This window comes from Micropterus dolomieu, linkage group LG09 (genome assembly GCF_021292245.1).
Source record: "Micropterus dolomieu isolate WLL.071019.BEF.003 ecotype Adirondacks linkage group LG09, ASM2129224v1, whole genome shotgun sequence".
Taxonomy (NCBI): domain Eukaryota; kingdom Metazoa; phylum Chordata; class Actinopteri; order Centrarchiformes; family Centrarchidae; genus Micropterus; species Micropterus dolomieu.
Genome location: NC_060158.1, coordinates 9,032,597 through 9,051,320, shown reverse-complemented (window position 1 = coordinate 9,051,320; position 18,724 = coordinate 9,032,597). Strand labels below are relative to the sequence as shown.

Genomic DNA, 18,724 nt, shown 5'->3' with positions numbered 1-18,724 from the left:
CACATCAGGTTACACTGTGCAGGTGTTCTGATTGTGATTCATTCTGTGTACCTGACCAGGGTTATTGAAAAGATCAGATCAGCTTCAGGAAATTTTTTTTTTTTAAGTGTATATACACAACACACCCTGAATTTAAATACATTTGAGCCAATACCATCACTAACCCTAACTCCAACTTTGGAAAGTTAAAATACTGTATGTACTAAAGTCAGTTTTGTTCAGGCAGGCATATCATCAGATATCCCTTCCCTGAACAGGAAGGCCATTGAATTCTGTGAAGGCCAACAAGCTGAAGATACAGATAAATACAAATACTCTTTTACTACTGTAAATTATTCTAACTGATTCTAACCTACGATCTTTATCAGCATAAGGAGTTTGCTCAGTTGTCAAGCAAACCGCTTAGTTTATTTCTTTATAATAAAGTACGGTTAATTTGATATTTACATTATCACGTGTTATGGTGCTGAAGAGACACACCGATTTCATGTCAAATGAGAAAACTGAGATGAAAGTTCTGGAAAAAAACATACTAAGTGGACGTTGACTTAATCTTTATATATATTTTTTCTTTTTTATGTGTGTGTGTACTATTATTAACATCATTCCCAAGGTCAACAATCAGCATCAACTCTATATTACTCTTGTTACTGTTGGAATTTGTCTACTTTTTGAAGTAGGATGACAGAAAGAAAGAACATCTATTTTAAATACATTTAAAGGGGTGGTGTGTCAGTAATCAAGCTGAAAAAGAAATAGTTTCAAACTTGGTGGGAGATAGCTGCTCACCATCAGGATGAAGTTCGTATCAAAATGCTAAATATTGCCTAATGTTTACATCTGGTGGACAGGTGCATATGAAAATGAAATCATTTGAAAGAGCATTGAATTCCTGGATGATAAACCTTTGTCAGTAATTAAATTAACTTCTTAATGCTAGACACAATTTAACACTATTTTTAAATGTATTTATTACTAAATGTGGTTTTGTATGATCAAGTATGGACCTGTAGGTGGGTTTGCAGGGGGAAAAACATCAACCTTAATTATTTGCTCAAACGTAGCTGCTGAAATAAATATATTTTGACTGCATACAGGGAGTGTTACAGTAGATGAACACACTTATGTACAGCTGTGAAGAGAAAAACCAGGCCAAGTTGGTAACATCACAGCTAAATGTGTGTGTGTAAGTGAGACAGCCCATGTGCATGTGTACAAGTGAGAGAGAGTGTGTGTGTGGCTCTATCATCGTCTCCTCTCTCCACCACAGACAGGTGATTAATAAACATTAAACAATCCCTCCTCTCTCAAACACACCGGAATCTGACGGGAAGAGCAGCATATGTTTGCCTGGAGGCACAGAGAGAGATGGAGAGCGGACCCGCTGAGTGTCAGATTGAGGGAGAGAAGAGGGGAGAGGGTGGAGAGGAAAAGGAGGGGAGATGAGGGTGGGTGTACAGAGAGGGAGATGAAGGGATGGGGGGGGATTGACACAGGAGGGTAATGAGATGGGAGGAGAGAAAGGGACATACGGCAGGTAGAAATGAGTGATGTTTGAGAGTGTACGAGCAGGCGACACGTGTATGTGTGCAGTCCCTGGAAAGCTGTAATTGCTTTGAGTGTCTCATCCTGGTTAAATAAAGTGAAGGGCTGTGCATCAGAGGTGAGAGGTGGTCGGTGGGAGAAATGCAGAACAGATGGGTTGAGGGGGAGCCGAGGTGTGTGGCTTGTTGGGAGCTGGGGGTCGCGCCTCTGCCTCGGTTCTCCCAGGTAAGGTGTTCAGGGCTGCAGCTGTGATGCTGCCGTCTCCCTGGGCCCCTGCTGGAGCCCTGCATGCACAGAGGGGGCTGTGATTTTTGAGAGGCCCCTTGGGGAGCACACAGAAAATGTTTCCCAAGCATGATATGTGTGTGGCCAATAATTCAGGCTCCTGTGTTGGCAAGCTTCAGCCCTGCTTTAAGCTAGTTGATTCATTGTTTAGTAGATTGTCAGAAATTATTTCAGTATTAGATCAATATTTAAAATGATTTATCAAGCAACAAGAATCTACAGCCATGCTAGTGGCTCTGTAAAGCTGTATTAGGCTTTGAGCTAAATGGAAACATCAGCATGCTAATATGCGCACAATGGCGTTGCTAACATGCTAATGTTTACCATGTTCACCATCTTAGGGTAGCGTGTTAGCATGCTAACATTTGCTAATTAGCACAAACCTCAAAGAACAGCTGAGGCTGATGGGATTGGTATTTGTTTTGCAGTTATTTGGCAAATTAAAGGTTTGACCTGACCTTGACCATCCTCAGGGGGACATGAATTTCATGGCAATTTATCTAATAGAGATGCTAAGTTTCTCGCTTCCGCTTCTGTCACATGGGATCTTATTTCCGAAACAAATATGTACGGTAGTCAACTACTGCGAGAGACAACTTATTTTTTTTTATCCAGTTTGGATTATGTCCTGAATTACACAAATGATGATGATGTAAATTTAATATAATTGTGTCCGTCAAGAAAGTTGCAGTTTGTCATAAAACAGTAAAGTAAGATTTAGTTTTGTGTGAAACCGTTCAATGAACAACATCTCTCGTTTTGCACAATATATGTCACCAACACCTGCCAGTCAGTCAGAACTGAAGAAGTCCTTTGGATGAGGGACGAAACGTCTTCCAGTATTTTCAACCAAGTCCACTTGCCCTTGATTTTAACCTTCGTTGGATAACTATGACCTGGATGACTCAGAATCTTCATAGACGTCACCAACATGTTAACGCTGTAATGCTAGCTAACATTTATTGCTTGCTTGCTACTAGCTAGGTATCTCACCTAATAAATAAATGTAGCTCACCTGATGGTTTAATCCAATGACTTTTGGTCATGTGGGAAGCTTCCGGTCAGAAAACTGATGCGAAAGCGGAAGTCCCTTAAACCTGCATCTACCGAACGGCCAGCAGGGGGCGACTCTTTTGGTTGCAAAAAGAAGCCCGGCTCCATTAGAAATAATGGTAAAATGACCCTACTTCTCAGCTCATTTCTTACCTCAGAAAACACTTTCCAAATGACTTTATGGTCTCAATCGCTAGTTTCATGTCTTCTTCAATACAACATTTAGAGGAAAATAGACCATAAAGCAGAGTATGCCTCAGAACGGGATTATCTATGATTGACAAGTCGTTACCATGGCGACCTGTCAATCAGTCTCGAGTGAGTCGTACCCACGGCACTGTGTAAATTAACCAGCTCCATTGAAAAAGCTTATTATTCTCTGGTGAGTACATTTAGTTTTAAGTGTGTTTGCTAGACAAAATTCTCAGCCCTGTCTAAATGACAGTTAAAGTGAATTACAGATGCACCTAGCTAAGCAAGCTAGCTAGCTCCACACACGGCCGATAGCTCCACCGTCTCGTCAAAATATGGTTACGTCTGGTGCCACTGATTGCAAAAAAACAACATGGCGGCGGCCTATCGGGCAACTCCAGGCTTCAAAACAGCAGTCCACAAACCAACGGGTGACGTAACGATGACTACGTCCACTTCTTATATACAGTCTGTGCTCTTGGTCCTTTCATCACATCATCGACACATGTAAGGTAGCTTCAGTTACGTTAGCGTTAGTCATTGAGAGAAAAAGTTACTATGTCAAATATGTGATTTTGTGTTTTAAATTGACAAACATCTTATGTGTAATTCAGGGCACAATTCAAATTGGATCAAAAGATTAGTTTTCTCACACGCCATTGACTACTGTACATATTTTATTAGAAGGGAGGGACGTGTGCTTTCTATAGTTTCTTTCAAAACTACAATGTCAACATCATGGTGATTTTGGAGGAAAAGTCAAAAAACGTTAATAGAGTACATCGTCTGGGAATCATGAATGTCTGTTGGATAAGGATTTTGTCACAATTCATCAAACAGATGTTGAGAAATTTCACTAGATAAGTAAAAACTTGGACTGGCTGGTGGTGCTCGAAAAAATATCCGGGGACCATTAAAGTCAGTAGGATTCATCCTCTGGGGACGATGAATGTCTGTACAAAATCAGTCTAATAGTTGTTAAAGTCCACATTTCCTGTTTTTTAGCTGATGTTTTCTCTGTTTAATATAATTGTAAATTGAATATCTTTTGGTTTAGGAAGACATCACTTTATTTTCTGACATTTATAGCCTAAGCAATTAACCGAAAATCGACAGATCAATCAATACTGAAATGAAGTTGCAGCCCTCTCTATGACCTTCCTGTTAAAGTCACAAAAGAGCCTACAGGGATCAATAAAAAACATAATTATCGCGACAAAGGGAAAGAGGAAGCATTTACTATAAGCACAATAAAAGTGCACTGCCACTTGTGAATAGAAAATTAAGTTGAAGTGGGCAGTTGCATTTAAAGTTACCTGAAGGTGCAATTGCTTTTTATACTTCTGACATCTCAGATCAAAACATAAAAACACACTCATGAAACTCAACCGATCAGTTCTTAATTGTTTAATAATATATTACATTTATGCCGTAATACAATAATAATAACAACAGTAATAACATTAATAATAAACATACACAGAAAGTACAAAATGATTTGTGTTATTTTCTTAAGTTACCAACACGTAATACTTCAAAATAAAAGAAAACAAATCTCCTTTAGCTGCCTTTGACTCCTCCTTACCCCGCTGCTAGAGAACCCAGAACTCAATTTCCCATGACCACCAATTAAGAAGAACTACATGTGGAAGCTGTGCTTGTCCAATCATGTTGAGTTAAAAGTCTCCCAAAGTTCCAAAGGAGCAAAGAGCAGGTTGCTGTCTCAGATATGGCTTACGACACTTCCCAGATGAGTTCAGTCCAAAAATGTGTACAAGTGTGTGCGAAAGAGAGAGTTTCTGATGAAGGCAGGGTTTTCTAAAACACAGATAAAGGTGACAGGTCTACCAAAATGTTTAAAGTTGGGGGGGGTAAATAAAAGCATACAGCCATGAAAGAACTCATCCTGAAGAGTTTTGTAGATGCCATCATGACACAAACCAGCTACTGAGAAGAGAGGTCCATGCGTCATTTTGAGTGAGGTGGTTGTGGACACACATTACAGTACAGATATCATCATAAACCCCGTCTCCTCAACGAGAGGAAACGCAGGGGTTTCTGGGAGGTAAAAGTCTCAGTTTCTATCCTGAGGGCGAAGGTAAAGACGCAGAGGGGCACCAGTCAGTCTTTTCCCCTCTTTTCTCTTACTTTCTGCCTCTCATCCATCCATCCACCAACACATCTGTCTGTCCTTCCTCTATTTGCGGTGCTTCATCTCCTTGTCGTGGTGGCTCTTCCCTCCCCCCTCTCCCTTGTCTAGCATTTTGATCGCCTCCATCAGGTAGCTCTGGAAGGCGGAGAGCGCCGCACAGATGGCGGGAGTACCGAAGCCGTGGGTGAGCAGGCTGAAGTGGGTGAGGCTTCCCTGGACGCCGGGTTCCAGGCAGGGGGTGGGTCGACTGCCGCCCAGTGGAGAGCGGTCCTGGGACATCAGGTCCACAAACTCCTTACAGATCTCCCTGAGAGAAAAAAGATGAGGCATTGGTTTGTTATTATGGCATGTGTTGTCAAAAATTTGTCCAAGTTAGTCTCTTTAATTATTGTAGTGACCCCTTTGTTGATCAACCCATACCCCCAGCACCAACACACCCTTAAATGGAATAAATAAATAGGTGCCAAAGTAAAATTGTCAGATTTTTACACCCTCAACAGAAGGGCCGCTGGAATTTGGGGAGATCAGAGAAGGCCAACTAAAAAAAGGGGTATATACTTATAAAATGAAATATATATATATATGGAATATGTGTATTTTCCTTTTAACGGTGGTGATATCAAGAAAAAAGAAAAATGTATTTTGATGTTAGGTATACACATAATGTGGATGAATGTGGCTGTACTGAAGACATCTTTTGGGAGTATTTATTTGGTGTGCAGGTGCTTTTTTTCTTGGTATTGTTTTGTATTATTGTCTTTTGGCCATTGCACTAGGATTAATATTTAAGCGCATACTGTAACCTACTCTGCTTTGAAAAATCTAACATTTTACATTGAAAGTGCGCCTATGAGAAAAGACGGGAGACATTTAAATTCAGAAATTCAAAGCTGCTGCGTTGGGAAGGTGGCCAAAAAGTCAGTATATTTTGTTCATGTAGCCTATCAGTTGCTGGTAAACTAAAAACAAACTAGCAAACTATGTATTTTCAGTTGTGTTTTGTGAAAATTAGGTACTGTTTGTTTACGTAAATCTTTATATCACGTTCTTATAAAACAGAGTTTGTTAAAATGTAGTTTTCCCTATAATGTGACCATTGGTATTTTTATCTTAGTTAATTTTGTCAGCATTTAACATCAGACTGGTAGACCTGGTATCTAGATAAAAACTCCCAAAGAGGCAAATCGGTTGTTTAATATTGAACTTCCTTTCAGTTGAATCAAAGCTGAAGCAGCAAAGAACGAAATATCCTGACTTTTACTATGGTTAAACCTCCAAACACACTGGATCCTACACTTCCCATTTTGTTAGACCCTCCCGAGCCCACACTACAATAAAAATGTTAATTGACGCAGACTTGACAAAACTCCTTAGAGCAACACAAGACATTTTACAACTGTTAAAGGGTTAGGGTTAACCCTCAAAAAGGAAATTGACTTTGACATGTAAAATTAGTGGAGTGCTCCTTTAAAAAAAAAAAACTAAATGTCTAAAACCTGCAGAGGTGGGGATGAAACACTCACTTGGTAGCGAGCAGCATGCTGCGCCGTGTTGGGAGCTGGTCTGGCTCACTCTGCCTGCACAGATACTCAGCTGTAGCTCTGGCTGGAAACTCTGTCTCACACACATAACCAAAGTCCCGCGCCAGATGGACGGCCTCACCTGGAGGAGGAGGAGGAGGAGGAGGAAGAGGAGTAGAAGAGTGAGTGTCTATTAAAACAGGAAAACCAAGTCACACTAGTACAGTACAAAAAGTAAATCTTCTGCATTAGTTGGGGAAACATGCAGCTGCTACTTCTGTCTCTCAAAGGTCAGTGCTTCAGTTTAGATTTCCTATCAAATAATTATCCATATAAATGCTTTTAAATGATGCACTATTGACTGCTGTAACTGCTCGGGTCAGGTCAGGGCATGAGACAAACTCTGCAGCTGTTTTTCTCACTTTCACTACTCAAACAGTTCACTGCTCTTTGGCTTTGTGAGGCAGCCACAGCTTTAGCTTTTCAAATGACACCCTCCACTTGTGTGTGGACCCTCGCGCATGCAGCCACCCATGCTACCACTGTTTATTCATGTCTGCTCATGCAAGGATATTTCTATGTGAAAATGTGTCTCTATCTGTTAGGATATATGCAGGTCACCGTATGTGCGTATGTATGTGTGTGTTTGTGTGTTTTCCCTACCCTCCACTAGAGATGTTAGGAGAGTGACGTTGGCTGCCTTGCGTCGCCCGGCGGGCAGGTTGAGGCCAATCTTCTCCAGACGCTCTCTCAGACAGCGACCACCATTCTTTGACTTTGCCCTAAGGGGGGACAAGGAGAGAGCAGTTTTTAGGAGCTGGTCCGTGTGTGTGTGTGTGTGTGTGTGTTTGTGTGCGTGTTTGTCTTTATGAGTTTTGTTGTGGTGTGTGCCTGTGTCTCTGTATTGTGTCTATGGCCGGGTATGTGTGTATGCATTTGTGTATTGTGTGCGTTTATGTAAGTGAATGTGAAGCTGAAATCTCCCTACAGTATGTTCCCTGTCAACACTGCTAGTGTCTTGTGTTTTTCAGATTTTTTTTTTGCCTTTCATCCTTTAGTTATTGCTTTACTTTCCTTTGCCTGTTCTTGACCCTTTCTTTATTCTTAAATATATAAATTTAGGAACATTTCAATATTTTACACAGAGGTATCGTTTAGTTATTTATATGATTGGAAGCAATGGCAGAAAAAGTATTCAAATCCTTTAATTAAGTAAAAGTAGCATTACTATAGTGTGAAAATAGATCCAGCTTTCAAAGTCTTACTGAAGTAAAAGAATTATTATTATAAAATTTTACTTTAATTATCAAAAGCAGCACTTATTACATTTTGTAGTTAGTGGAGGTGGAGCTAATTTGAACTACTTTATATAATGTTGGATGGTTTATCTACAACAATGCATTGTATTTTATAAACTGATCACTTATTTCATTACGGAAAACTGTAATTTCCAAAGTAACCAGTAACTATAGCTGTTTAATGAAATGTAGCGGATGAAATGTAGCGGACTAAAAAGTAAAATATTTCCGCTGAAATGTAGTAGAGTAGAAGTACAAAGTAAAATAGTAATATCAAGTTACGGTAAGTACAAGAACATGTATTGTTATCAGCATGGTAGCTGTGTCTTTCTGTTGAGGGGAAACTCGGGTTACAATATTTACTACCCTTTAGATCTTTTAATTATGTCCTTTTAAAGTATTTCAGCCTGTAACCCAAATCATAAAGTTGTTCTCTTGCCCCGAGGCTGTGGTTCATTAAAACACATTGCTTCTCTTGTGATTTAGTCCCATGACCCATTTTGGATCCTCAGCCGCGGTCCCACAGTTAAGTTAAAGCGTTGAGTTATACTGAAAAATGAAGCTTTAGGAAAATGGAGTACATGGTTGATAACGACGTTTACACCAAGAGCCCTTGTTGTGGTTAAAAGCATTTTGTATCTGCGTAATTAATACAATCCATACTCATAAATCCAAAAGACGGTTGTAGCCTGTGTCCCATGGTTAAAGGTGCAATGTGTAGTCAGTTTATTACTGTAATATTACAATTATTGCATTTATAAAATTACATCTAACAAAAAAATAAGAAGTTCTGGTAGCTTCTCTCCCCTGAAGTGTTGTTAATGTGACCATCGCTCAGAGTTAAGACTATTTTCCCTGAATCTTAGTTTTTCTCTTTCATTAAAATGGATAAAAATGTTGGAGAGTCATTTTCCCCTGAACTTCATCCACCAGTAACAGAAAGATCCTAAACGCTTTAGCTTCTTTTTCCCTGGAAGAACAGCACTGCTTTCCTGTGTTGTGCTCTGTGTGAAGCTGTGAAGTTGGACTTGGTAGCAAACAATTTAAAATCCAATGTAAAGGCTGGTGGAAGCTCCCAGAATCCTCTTTGATGGCCTCGTTTTTGATGATTATGTTACCAGGTTTGGAGTCACGATCGCTCTAGGTCAGTGAGTCTTCTTTTACAGTATAAATGTGAACTTATGAGGCTCAGTCGATTCCAGCTGTTATTTTGTGACAGTTCCTGATGTCCTACATTTCCCAGAGACCTTCAACAAGCGTGTTGTGAATTTATTGTTTGTGTATTGTGTAGATGTGCCAGGTTGGTGACATTGGAAAATTATCTCTGTGGTTTTCTTTACTCACACTGCAGGTATGTTTTTAGTCATTACAGCTTTGCTGATTATTTAGGAATCTACTGATGGAGAAGCTGTTCTTTTCCTCTTCTGTGACGTTTTTTTTTTTCATTTTACTTTTGTTGAACACTGGTGCCAAATAGTGTTTGTGTACTGTAGATATAAACCCTGCCTTTGTATTATGATGCCCCAACATCAAAACCAACTAGTTATCTACTTTTGGTTTTGTTAGACAGACAAATAAAATGCAGTTAAATAAGCACTATTTTAACTTGAATTCCCAACATCTATGTTCAGCCAGTTATCAACGGGAATAAGAGAGATACACCACTAAGTAACAAAATCACAAACAGCTGTATTCAATTTATTTATGGTTCTCAACCTTTTAGGCTTGTGACCCTTTGTAGCTGATGAACATATCCTGCATATGTCTATAAGTTGAGACAATTCTCACACTGTTGCGTTTTAACAATTTTAGAGGCCTAGTGAGGTAAAAATCTCCAGCTATAAAAGCAAAGATTTGAGAAGTCAAACAAGGCTGGGAGGGGAATTATTTAAGGAGTATTTTTGTCTTTAAGTATAGGCTTGGAGTCCCAAAAGAACAACGCCACAACTACATCTCAACAGTCATTCCCCATCTCCCTCTCACCTGCGGAGGACTCCACCCAGCAGAGAAGCGTTGAGGCACTCAGGCGGGGAGAGGCGTCGCTGCACCTCCCCGACCGTCACCTTGTACTTGGAGGTGGAGCTGAGCAGCGAGAGGCGACCCGGGACCGAACAGAAAACCTCGGCTGGGTTGGACACGGCTCCCATGCCGAGACCCTCCTTACAGATGGACAAGGCCGACAGGGAGGACCCGTTCAGCTTGGACGGGATAGGAACTGGGGAGAAATGAAGGACTGATGAAGGAAAAAAAGGAGGTGGAAAAGAGAAACTTTACACACTTTTAGGCTGTTTGCATTATTTGTGTATTGGGTGAGAAGTGTCAGATCAGACAAAATTGTTTTTTTAAAATGTGTATGTTACAAAAAGTTTAACAGCAACAAAAACAGGAGGGAAAAAAACGAGATAAAGGATGAATAAAGATCATCATGCAGTGACAGTAGTGTGGTGTGAATGACTCCTGATGAATCTATTCAGTGTAATGTTCTCCCCTGCGTCGACAGCTCTAATTCTGGAGTGCTGCTTGTTGATTCTGTTGTTTCAACTGCAGCTGGTTACATTTTAACTGCGCATTCTCAAATAGCTTTATTTCACACCTTGAGGAGCTCAATTCACACTCACTTTTCTGCACCGCGGTAAACTTTTCAGTCTCTCTTTTTGTAACCTGAGCTTTTCTGTCTGTCTTGTTTTGGGGTGAGGAGGTATGATGGGGGGGGGGTCAAAGCCAATAATCTTAAGCCTTCGTCAATTTCATTAGGGGCTTATATTTGGGAGTAACCTTTTTTAATGGGCATCTCCTCGATTTGGTAGTTGTCCTCGAAGCCTGTTGCAGCACTGACATTGGCAAGGTTCTTCACAGATGTTTAAACTGCCACTTGAATCCAAATATTGATTTCTGTTGGCATTGTGATCATTCTCAATCATTGTTATGTGATCTTTTAAGGTGTTAATTGGTGTTGATGAAATTAGCTTTTCATCTTACACTCATTAAATCTGCAGTTTTGTGGGCATAAATCTTTTGAATTGAGATAATGAAGATGAATCAACCTCTCTGTGTTTGTGTGGACCATGTTTTCTCACAAGGATACAAAGATAATTTAAGGTGCTTCTGTTTTTGGACTTCATTTTGAGTTTATAGTCCCCCAAACCATTTTTCATTTACGTCTGGTTAGAGGTGGCCATGCAGATATATTTGGTATATTTATGTACCCAAGTTTGGGGATATACATGCCATAATGTGTTGCCGTTGCTAATTGTAAGTCCATAGCAGAGAATTAACAGGATGATGGGGAAGGACATGCAACAAAGGTCCTCCTGAAAACATGAACCAGCCCTTTAAAGTGGGATAGAAAATGAATGAAGCCAATAAAGGTGCTTTTTGCAGTTACAGTAAACAATGCATTTACGTGCCTAAATTTTAAACCGCATCCCTCCCTCTTCCTGTCATCTCTCCAATCCTGATGGCTCTGCAATTTTCTTTCTCTCTCTCTCAAAACATAATTTCTGCCACTGTACTCTCTCCTCACACTCTGGGCGCCGGGTGGCCTCTTTACGATGCCCTGCTGTGCAGCACAGATTCCCAGAACTGAAAAAATCTCTAAAAATCCCCTCATTCACAGCCAGCCTGATGAGCCAGCCGGCGAGGCCACAAAGCAGCAAAGTTTCCTCTAAAGCCCTCTCTTTCCTTTGTCATATCTGGCCGCCCTTCTCTCTTTCTCTTATCATCTTTCACTCTCTTGCTCGACTCCTTCATGCGCCTCCACTCTTTATCTTTCCTTTCCTTATCTTTTTTTCTACATTCTGTCTCGTTCTGTTCTCTCCCCATTGGATTTTCTTATTCATCGGGGTTTTAGGTTTGCTCCACTATCTGCTGTAAGTGCTTGCCAGGGAGAGAGGCTCACTGAGGTAATTGATCAATATTAAGCGTTCGGCAAACAGGTGGAATCACTGTCACTTCGGCAAATGACTGCTGGTTTGCAGGAGCGATACTCGAGCAGTTTGACTCAAGCTAGGAATTTATAGTGTGAGCCTCCTCCTCTTCAGGGATTTGGAGAATTGCATCCTTGTTTTTGTGAAAACTTCATGGCAAGGAGAGGTTCAGGCCTGTGAGGGGTTTGGATATTTAGAATTAGGAGGCCAAAATATATTCAAAATGTGAATACATTATTCACATGGAGTTTAAATTACAACATTTAAGCAATCAGAAAATAAAAAAACTGAAAAAAATGGAGAAAGAACTATTGATAATTATCAACAGAAGTATTGTATAACATTGGCAGAAGTACATTTAATTTTCTGTCGTTTTATTACACAGTAGGTGTCTTTAGCTTGCACTACACATCCAAACAGGTTGATCAGGGGGTTTTTTCTTCTTTTTTTTGGGGAGGGGGGGGTTTGGAGAGAAGTTTTCGCTGTATCACACTCAGCCATACATAGGCCTATATAAAAAACAGAACTTGAATTTTCTAATTGTGCCTGTGTGTCTCCTGCAACTCAAGAGTCGTAATATTAGAGTGATCACACTCAAATTTCCCCACAACTCCTCTTGTATCATGTTCCCCTCCCTTTTCTTCTTTGCCCCACTTCTCTCTCCTCTTCTCTTCACTCTAATCCCCCCCCCCCTCTCTCTCTCTCTCACACACACACACACACACACACTCTCTCGCTCTCTCTCTCCCTCTCTCATATGACCATGAACAGTTCATTAAGAATGTGTGCCTTTGGGGTGAAGTCTGCAGCTGAGTATTAGAGGACTTCTTGACTTCAAATGAAATAGCAAAACAGAATTATTTATAGTGTGTGTGTGTGTGTGTGTGTGTGTGTGTGTGTGTGTGTTTGAGTGTGATTGAGAGAGAGACAGCGAGAGTGTTGGAGTGCCCCTAAACACAAAACCCCCTTCAGCATGTATAGCACAATTATATAGGTGCACACTTAGACACAAATGCACACATACACACAATCTTTCTCTTCTCTCTCTCTCTCTGTCACACACACACACACACACACACACACAGAGCTCTCCCACCTCTTACCTTTTTTAATGACAGAGTGGTCGAGGATGCCCAAGGCTGATCCTTCCTCCATTCCCTGTGTCAGATAGACAGACAGTCACTATCATTTATCCACCGGCCTCACAGCTAACACACACTTTATATATATATATATATATATATATATATATATATACATACACACACACACACACACACACTATTGTCTCTCTCAGGCCAAAGCAAGATGGAAGGTCCAACATTAGGTTTTCCCTCACAGCACATTCAAATAAATAACAAAATCTGTAGCTCTTTTTTGGTTAATGCCACAAAATGTACAATGTACAAAATGGAAAGCACATGATGGAAGTTATGGCAGATGATTTAACATTTTCAACTGTTAACACACTAGGCAAAAGGAAATATTTGTTTAAGATTTGTAGAATCAAATGAATGTGGATTCACATGTGGATGTTATTTCTGAGCTTCACGTGGTGAAAATGTTTGCCTGGACAAGAAAAGTTACCTCTTTTAATTTTTCAATGCAACAAATGTTATTATTTACTAAAAATCGAACTAAATGAAAAAAATTGTCATAATTTACAAAGTTTCAAATAACTAAAGAGCAGTTTATTTATATATTATTTTTTGTTGTTGCTACAAATGTAATAATTTCCAATATGTGAACATCAAAACATATGTAGGCTATATTTCTTTCACTACGGGCATATTTAGGAAAAAATAATATGCGAAAGAGAAAATATGATTCAATAAAATCAAAAACAGCCAGCAGTATAGCTCACCAATTGAAAGAATAAATGAAAGTCTTTGCCATTTATTTGATCTTTTCATTCACTGAGGATAAAATTGTCTTGCAGGGCGATTCTCGGATGTCTTCTTTGTGTTGAATTTATAAGAGGATTCAAACGAAGGATATAATCCATTAATCAAATGAAAGGTCCCTGTCAAGTGGGAGCGTTTAACAGTAACATGCCCGGGTTGACTCCTTCCCTCGCGCTCCTCTCAGACATTTCTTTTCTATTAATGACCGTGCAGATCAATTGGTCGCGGTGTGTTTTTCTGAGAGGAGGCAACAAACAGCGTCTGCAGCTGCACCTGCTGCAGGGAAGCTGACTGCTCAATAAACCATAGAAACTACCCCCCCCCGACTCAAAAAAAAAAAAAAAACCTGCAGAAGGCAAAAGGACTGCAGTATGAGCAGAATCACTTTGTCTCTGTGCGACTCATAGGATAATAGGCCTACCGCATGAATGTGGTGACGAATAATAAGACGGACAAATGTCACCAAACCCCCCCAAAACATAACTGAAATTTCAACATTTCAGAAAAATATTAAAGGTTTTCTAAAAGTCTGTATAATCCAAAACACTTTCCCTCGAGGCTTCTAATGTAATATGAATTCCAGTAATTAAGCTCAACTAAACATTTTTGATGAACTCGAAACGCATCTCTGGATCAGAAACTCTTAAAAATGACATAGGCTACTGTGTTAGAAAAAACGTATTCAACAGGACACCTAAAATTTCTCACTTGTCAAAATTGAGGATAGTTATCTAATATATTATTGTTTATGAATTTATGAACGAGTTTTAAAGAGACCATTTCTGCTAATATTCTTATAGAAAATAATACTTCAGACCTGACATCTCAATCAACAGTCGGCTACAGAAGCCTGTATTATTATTATTATTAATTATTACTATTATCATTATTATTATTATAGTCTGGATTGAGTGACGCACTACTTTTTCCTCATTGTTTTGATATCAGACACCAAAACTGCTCGTGTGGATTTGAACTAAAGCTACAGGTCTGCAGGAGGTTTTTCCTAAAATTAAAATAAAATAACCGGTGAAAATATTCGGTTAATAAATTACTGTGATTAATAAAATGTAGTAGTTGTTAATTAAAGGTGTGTTAAATCTGTATTTTGACATAAATTGTGTCGTTTGAAGGAAGGAAAGAAATGGAAGATAAATTGCCTTAAGGCCTTCTTGCTAACATCCATGAATTTTGAAGTATGAGAGAGATTTTTTCATTTCTTTTCTATATTTGGTTATTATAATATATATTGGAATAGAAATAAATAAAGAATCAAAAGAGGCACAGAAAAGATTTTGTTCATAAATAGTTCATGTTTGTGCGTACTGATCTTTGAGGTGACTTTTACGCACGTTCTTCCCAGTGCGCAGTGACAACGCCAACGCAATCAAAGGACGGAAACCAAAATAAATAGACAAATAGACTCACCTGAAGATCCTCCAGGCCGTGATGTCCTAGGTGCATCCCGAGAGGACCGTCCCCGAGAGCGGCAGCCCCTTCCCCTAGACCGTGCAGCAGCCGAGGGACAGCTGGATACTCCCGTCGGGGGTCGAGGCTCAGAGCCCGGTGCGACTGTGACAGGAGCCCCCCCTCCTCGGAACGCGACCTCTGGGAGTGCCATGCCGCTTGCTGATGCTGATGGATGGAGTTGATGGAGGTGTATGGATCTGACAGGTGGGAATACGAGTCCTGGCTCTGGGAGTATGGCAGGGAGGACTGGGGATAGGGGGGAGGGAAGTACGGAGGCTGGAAGTCAGAGGCCGGAGTGTGGCAGAGCGGGGGAGCAGAGGAGTAGGCGGCCTGGTTCAGTGAGGACAGCTGGGAGAGGCGCCCACTCGGCGAAGAGCCGCTTAGTCCGTCTGCGCGGTCCTGCAGAAAATGTAAAAGTTTGCTTCATGTCAGGAGCTCAAACACCTTATTACACTGTTCTCCCAGAGGTGCAAAACGGGACTGACTATTTCATCAAATGTCAGATAGATTCCAAAAGTTCTGAGCTCCGGGAAATGTATTATTTATTTAAACTTAATCATAAATTGCAAAGGCTGCATTCGTCTACAAAGTCCCAAAACGCAAACTTAAAAATAAATGTACTTAAATTACTTTAAAACGGGTTAGCCTAGTATAACACAAAACAGGAGTAACATGGATACATGTATTTCCATTTTTATGAGATGGTTGGAAATAGCAGCAGCGTTTGAAGTGATGCGCACTGGCAGAAGACGCCGTTGGCATCCCTGCTGAACAGTGTCAGAAAGGTCACGGCCACCGAGAAGCTGCACAAAAGGTAACGGACAACAACAACACGTTGCTCCGGGAGGATGGGTATATCTGTAAATAATCTGTCAGTATCAACAAAACCATTATAACCATTCTTTCATTGAAAATTTTGTGGAAAAAAAGGTTAATTCAGACTGACAAGGCGCAGATAACTAAATCTGATTTTATTTTGCCTTTACAAGTTTAACCCCTCAAGTAAAAGACATGCCAGTATGCGTCAGTATGTGTAAAAACATCTAGTCCACTAGCCTACATCTCTGCTCACACACATCCTGGTAAAATTGGATTTTTCCAAAGCTGGGTCACTCAGATCAATGCTGTTGTGGTGGAACAATGTCCATTATCTGCCAGCCGGAGCGGCCCGCTGCCAGGTTAAAAGCACATACATATGTCTCTCTTTATAACTCAGCCACACTGTGCAGGAGCGTGCGTTCATCATTTCAGTCTATAACAAAGTTTTTATTTGAAGTTGTAAAACGCAGTAACACTTCGGACGGACGGACCGTCCTTTGTCTCGGCATGTCACAGTTTTTGCAGTGAGTGGACACTTAACTGTCAGCCGGTCTCACTTGCTGTGACACTGTGCAGACAAAGACCATCTCCGCGGACAGATGCGCGGCGCCGCAACACTAAACTCACTGTCAGAAAGGCTCATTGGGAAGTGTGGATACTTGACACTCATGATTCTATTGGTGAGCAAACAACAAGCCAAATGTATGTAGGCTATTTAATTGTCAGACAAAAAATCATTAAGAACCACTGTATGCCACTCTGCAAGCTGACAGTCACACAGCAACACATTAATCACAGTAGTCAAGTATTTTTTCTACTCCTTAATTTACTCTGAGCTGGCTGTTTTAAGTGATGATAGCGTATTGTACGCATCACATTCAGGTTTAGTCTGACACCCGGTAGCCTATAGAAAATGAACTCTTTCATGAAACTGAGTTACATTAGTTAAGAAAACAGACATTAGCAGTCCGAAAAGCTCAAAACACCAGTCTGTATCAAACTCACCATAGCCGAATAGGTGTGGATTAACATCTGGACCGCTGTGGATACCCCCAAATTTAAAACTCAACAGGATGCGCAGGCTTCCAACGACTGAAAAAGATGTCGCCAAATGCTCCGAGATGTAATCCAAGCTTTTTTAACGGTCCATTAAATTCAAAGGTGTTATTTACTTTTCCTTCTCTCTCTGTTTGACTGAACTCTATGCACAGATGAAAAGCTGCTGCCAGATAGATACACACACACACACACGCGCACAACACACACAGTGAGTCCTCCAGTCTCTCCATGAGCGCACTACTTATAGGTTTTGCGCGCACCCGGCAGAATGAGGGGAGGGGTCGATAGGGTCCACTTCTCTTAAAGAGATATATTCATTCATTACCGGCTGTTAACTCATTTACAAGCTGTACTTTTGTGCAATTTATTGTTTGGTTTGTTAAGATTAAAAATGGCACCGAGTCATTTTCTAGATTTTACGCACCCGAGAGAGATTATAAAAGATCAGAGTTTTATTATTTACTTAAGAAGCACCTCAATAAAAATCATATTCTCAGATTTTTAACATCTAAACAGATGCCTTTGGCACTGATATCCAAGTCAAAAATCTTACATCTTCTATTTCAAATTTCCAATATTGTACCTTTCTCCGAACATGTCCTTAGCTGAATCGTTGAGACGTTTAACAATCGGCAAGTGAAATTTCTGGATTCAGTTTATCTTAAAAGCAAGCCAACAGGCCCACCATGTGCAGCCATTTACGCAATGATGATGCATTTCTACACAAAATGCCTAAAGCCGCTGAAAGGAAAGAAGTTACCCATGCAAACGGAAAACTCTGTGGGGTTTCTTTTACCTGCAAACCGTCAGTCTTGGTTCGGGATTTCCAGAGCATAGTGGTGCTGGTGCCCAGTCTGCAGCTGAGGGGTTAATGTGACGCGGTGGATGAAGAGTAGACGGGCTGAAGGTACAGAGAGGAGTGAGTTAGTTTGAGAGATGATGTAGGAGTTTGTACGGATGGATGTTGGGGAGGGGGGAAGGGGGGTAGAAAAAAAAAGAAAGAGGGCGGGAGGTGACAGGAGTCATGGAGTGGATGGCTAAAAACTTTTTTCATGGACTACAGGATCAAGGATGAAGTGAGGAATAAAAGAAACAAATGGCTCAATGGATCATACAAAAACGCGGGTTTTCTTCCTGTGAAAGAACAATGTAGCATTTTTACAACGCTTTTATTTGTAAATTGATGTCTTCATAACAATATTCTAAATAATAAATGTAGCAAAATATCTGCAGGGCAATAAATATGAACTTACATTTAATATTTTATTGAGATGAATCACTCACTTTTTTTATAAGGTCTTGTTGCTCTTGAATGAAAACTCTGTAGGCCATTCATAACTTTAAAAGGTAGGCCTATTGTGATCAATCTACATTTTTTTATTACTATTTAATTATCTACTTTCTCCAACATTTTATTGCATAAAATTACCAACTTGGTTATTTTTAGGAATCAGAACTTGGGGAGGAGGAAATCAAACAAGAATAACAGTTCTTAGTTACA

The 18,724-nt window shown here is 40.2% G+C and overlaps 1 protein-coding gene and 1 long non-coding RNA gene across 4 annotated transcripts; one reads left to right on the top strand and one right to left on the bottom strand.

The window, feature by feature from the left end:
• The first annotated feature begins 3,205 nt into the window (after window positions 1-3,205).
• Window positions 3,206-10,479, top strand: LOC123976242. 3 transcript variants are annotated; one of them, XR_006826294.1, is made up of 2 exons: window positions 3,206-3,265; window positions 9,958-10,479. It is a non-coding gene; the product is annotated as an uncharacterized LOC123976242 (long non-coding RNA). The 3 variants fall into 3 exon arrangements; XR_006826295.1 differs by lacking the exon at window positions 3,206-3,265 and adding an exon at window positions 7,603-9,396 and having other exon boundaries at window positions 9,963-10,479; XR_006826293.1 differs by lacking the exon at window positions 3,206-3,265 and adding an exon at window positions 7,603-9,396.
• Window positions 4,511-18,125, bottom strand: tfap2e (transcription factor AP-2 epsilon). Its single transcript, XM_046058210.1, has 7 exons — window positions 18,020-18,125; window positions 15,304-15,744; window positions 13,075-13,129; window positions 10,029-10,260; window positions 7,411-7,529; window positions 6,751-6,889; window positions 4,511-5,534 (listed from the first exon to the last, which is right to left on the bottom strand). Exons 1-7 carry the CDS (start codon window positions 18,056-18,058, stop codon window positions 5,273-5,275), a joined length of 1,287 nt encoding a protein of 428 aa, XP_045914166.1. The 5' UTR covers window positions 18,059-18,125; the 3' UTR covers window positions 4,511-5,272.
• Window positions 18,126-18,724: the final 599 nt, after the last annotated feature.

Excerpts from the sequence above, each read along its gene's own strand:
- tfap2e (XM_046058210.1), bottom strand. The coding sequence starts at position 18,058 with ATGCTCTGGAAATCCCGAACCAAGACTGACGGTTTGCAG. Across the intron at positions 15,745-18,019 it reads CCAAGACTGACGGTTTGCAG|GACCGCGCAGACGGACTAAG; the intron begins GTAAAAGAAACC and ends CATTTTCTGCAG. Across the intron at positions 6,890-7,410 it reads CCTAACATCTCTAGTGGAGG|GTGAGGCCGTCCATCTGGCG; the intron begins GTAGGGAAAACA and ends CTCCTCCTCCAG.